A 2913-nucleotide genomic window follows, 5' to 3' on the forward strand; every position below is an offset into this window, starting at 1 on the left:
CGATTTTCCGTTACCCATATTCTACAATTCTGCGTATTGACATGTAGATGGAAATGAGCTTCGTTGGCCCACAGAATGTTCCATAGCCATTCATTGTCTATTTCCACGTGAGTCAGAAATTCCAGAGTGAACGTTTGTCATGCTGGCTGGCCAACAGGAAGCAGCTCCTGAACATGGATACTTTTACATGGATAGCAATGCAGGATATTTTGTGGGATTTTACGCACAGTTGTCGCAGGAATGTCCAACGTTCAGGCCGTCTCTTGTGCATCACATGTTTGCACACCACCGCTCCACCCATCTTACAATGCTGTGGCCACTTCGTCGACAGAAGTCGGATCAACTGCTTTCCTGCCTCTGCCACACTGCACTTCAAAAAAGAACTTGTCTTTTCGAATTTCGTAATCATTTTCTCCAGACTCTTAGCAGACATCTGACCAATGCCTCTTTCATACCCTTAAGTGTTGGGAACTTCTTCAGGGCTACTGGTGCACAGTTACCATTCTGGTAAAAAAGCTTTACCAGCAATGCGCCATCCTTCATGGAAACAGTCATGTTGTGTGTCCCAGACACAAACTGAGGGACAGTCGTGTGCCGCACCTCTGTTGGTGTGCATATTCAGACGCTTACAGCGCCATCTGTTCGTAAAATTTTCATTAATTTTTTGGCCTCTTCTTGGACACCTTGGACCATTACTGCACTCTCCAGTTTTTATGTTGTTGTGCCCACTGCAATCTTCACACCTTATTTTGTCTGTGCAGTTAAGGATTTATGACCACTATGTAGTCCTTTAACTCTTTCAGGTACATAAGAAAACTAAAGTGCTAGTGACTGAAATTTTTGTATCTCTTTGGTAACTAGAGGTTTTATAAACAAAATATGTTATTATTTCAAACATTTTTATTTGTACTGCTAAAAAAAAAAGCTGGGACGTATTTGTGCCTGTGGTCCTTGAAGGACAGTTACAGAACACATTACACTTAATACATCGAAAAATTACAGAGGCTGTGTATATGTTGTCTATTTGATGTAAAATTCTGCAAAACCGTTTCTGCTTGAAGTAAAGCATAAATTAACACCACACTGTTCACAAATATTGTAAGTGCGATTTTCAACACACTTTGAAGCACAATGAACACATCTCTTCCTTATGTCTGATTTTATCATTCGGTGCTCTGGACTCTTTGGATTGCAACTGGTCTGCAACCTTCTTGTTGTTGTCACTACTGTTGATAAATTCCTTTGTCGACTTGAATAATTGTTTACAGCAATGTCAAGAAGATCAAAGAAAATTCTCAGGTAATACTTAATCTTTCCCTTCCTGTCGATCTCATAAGTCACTTTCTTCTGGTCCATAAGTTCCACCCCTCCCATCCACTTGTTGTACCTTCTTATCATAAGAGGACACTGAACATTGATCTTTTCAGAAGAACCAGACTGACGCCTCTTCATTGTCGTACATGGTGTTGGGGAAACAAAATTAGTCAGTAGAAAAACTGGCTTGTTATCCATCCATTTGAGGATTGCCAGACCATTGTTACTGAGACTATATGAATCACCTCTTTTCTTTTCCTTGTCTGGAGGGAATGTCTATGGGATGTTTTTACGATTGGTGCACACTGTTCCACATGATCTGATATTTTCTAAACCAAGGTAATACTGCAAAGCTGGAGAGTTAAAAAAGTTATCTATGTAAATTTCACATCCCAGTCCGGATAGTGATTTTGTCAGTTGCAGAACTACTGACTCACCAAGCCCTACTTCAGGACCTGAGTTTTTTTTACCAATGTATAAATGACATTCAAATAGGTAGCCAGTTTCCGAATCACATCTGCAACACATTTTGAAACTCCATTTGACTGGATTATTTTTGACATACTGTCGCATAATATTATGTCCTTTGAATCTGATCATATGCTCATCTACAGTTTGAGCCCTAGTTGCACTAAGAGATTCCTGGAAGGTTTTATTCAAATAGGTAATTACAGGTCTCACTTTGTATGTGCGGTATTCCTTTATTGACTGATCTGCATTGTTGGAAAAATGTAAGTACTTTCGAATCTCTTCAAACCGATGTAGTGGCATAATCTGAGCTATATAAGGAACACCTAAATCGGGTTCAGTTGCCCAGTAGCTTCTAAATGGAGGCAAAATATGGTACCCCATTACCAGGTTCATACCAAGAAATGCCTTGATTTCATCGTCATTTGTGCTGAATGCGTTGCATGATTGTTCTGCATACCGAGTACTTTCAGGAATTAATATATCATGCACCAAATCTTTTAGGCCAATAGTGGAAGAAAAAATTACAAATGGCTGTGGCATTTCACAATTTTCACTGACACTAAAGAAAAGCACTTTCCCAAATTCATGATTCATGTTACCACTGAACTGTCTTGGTTGGTAAGTTCTGGACCATTTAAATTCTGGTAAATCTGGGAGGGAATCAGGTACCTCAGAATTTGGTTCTATCTTCTTCATTCAGTAACAGATTATCTTCGTCATCACTACTGCAAGCCTCCAAAATCTGCAAGACACTTTCATCAATGATGAAAATTCTCTTTTTCTGGAGCACATAACCTAAAAGCAGATTTGAAATTATACCAGTACAAATTTTTTCCGCTTATTTAATAAAATGAAAGATAATATATTTTCAACCGAATTTTAAGTACCGTTCTGCTCGTTTCTTTTACGTAATAGTAACGATATCATGACATTCAAAAACAAGTACACAAATTACCATTGTGGTACATTGGGACAAGAATGAAAATAAAGATTTCCACTGATGAAATACAGTTATTTTCTAAATGAATGGTCTAAATTAAAAGAGAAACTTACTTGAATATACTTTCAAGCTGTGACAGTAAGGCAGAGAACACAATACGCACACAATAAGTGAATAAATTTGTGTGT

The 2913-nt window shown here is 38.2% G+C and overlaps 1 protein-coding gene across 1 annotated transcript; it reads right to left on the reverse strand.

Annotated features, from left to right (window-relative positions):
* Nucleotides 1–1590: 1590 nt before the first annotated feature.
* Nucleotides 1591–2379, reverse strand: LOC126249184 (piggyBac transposable element-derived protein 4-like). The gene has a single exon (XM_049950839.1). The coding sequence runs from the start codon at nucleotides 2377–2379 to the stop codon at nucleotides 1591–1593; it is 789 nt and encodes a 262-aa protein (XP_049806796.1).
* Between the last annotated feature and the right edge of the window lie 534 nt (nucleotides 2380–2913).

This window comes from Schistocerca nitens, chromosome 3 (genome assembly GCF_023898315.1).
Source record: "Schistocerca nitens isolate TAMUIC-IGC-003100 chromosome 3, iqSchNite1.1, whole genome shotgun sequence".
Taxonomy (NCBI): Eukaryota; Metazoa; Arthropoda; class Insecta; order Orthoptera; family Acrididae; genus Schistocerca; species Schistocerca nitens.

Bases quoted from the DNA above. Each gene is read 5' to 3' on its own strand.
- LOC126249184 (XM_049950839.1), bottom strand. From the start codon at position 2,379: ATGAATCATGAATTTGGGAAAGTGCTTTTCTTTAGTGTCAGTGAAAAT.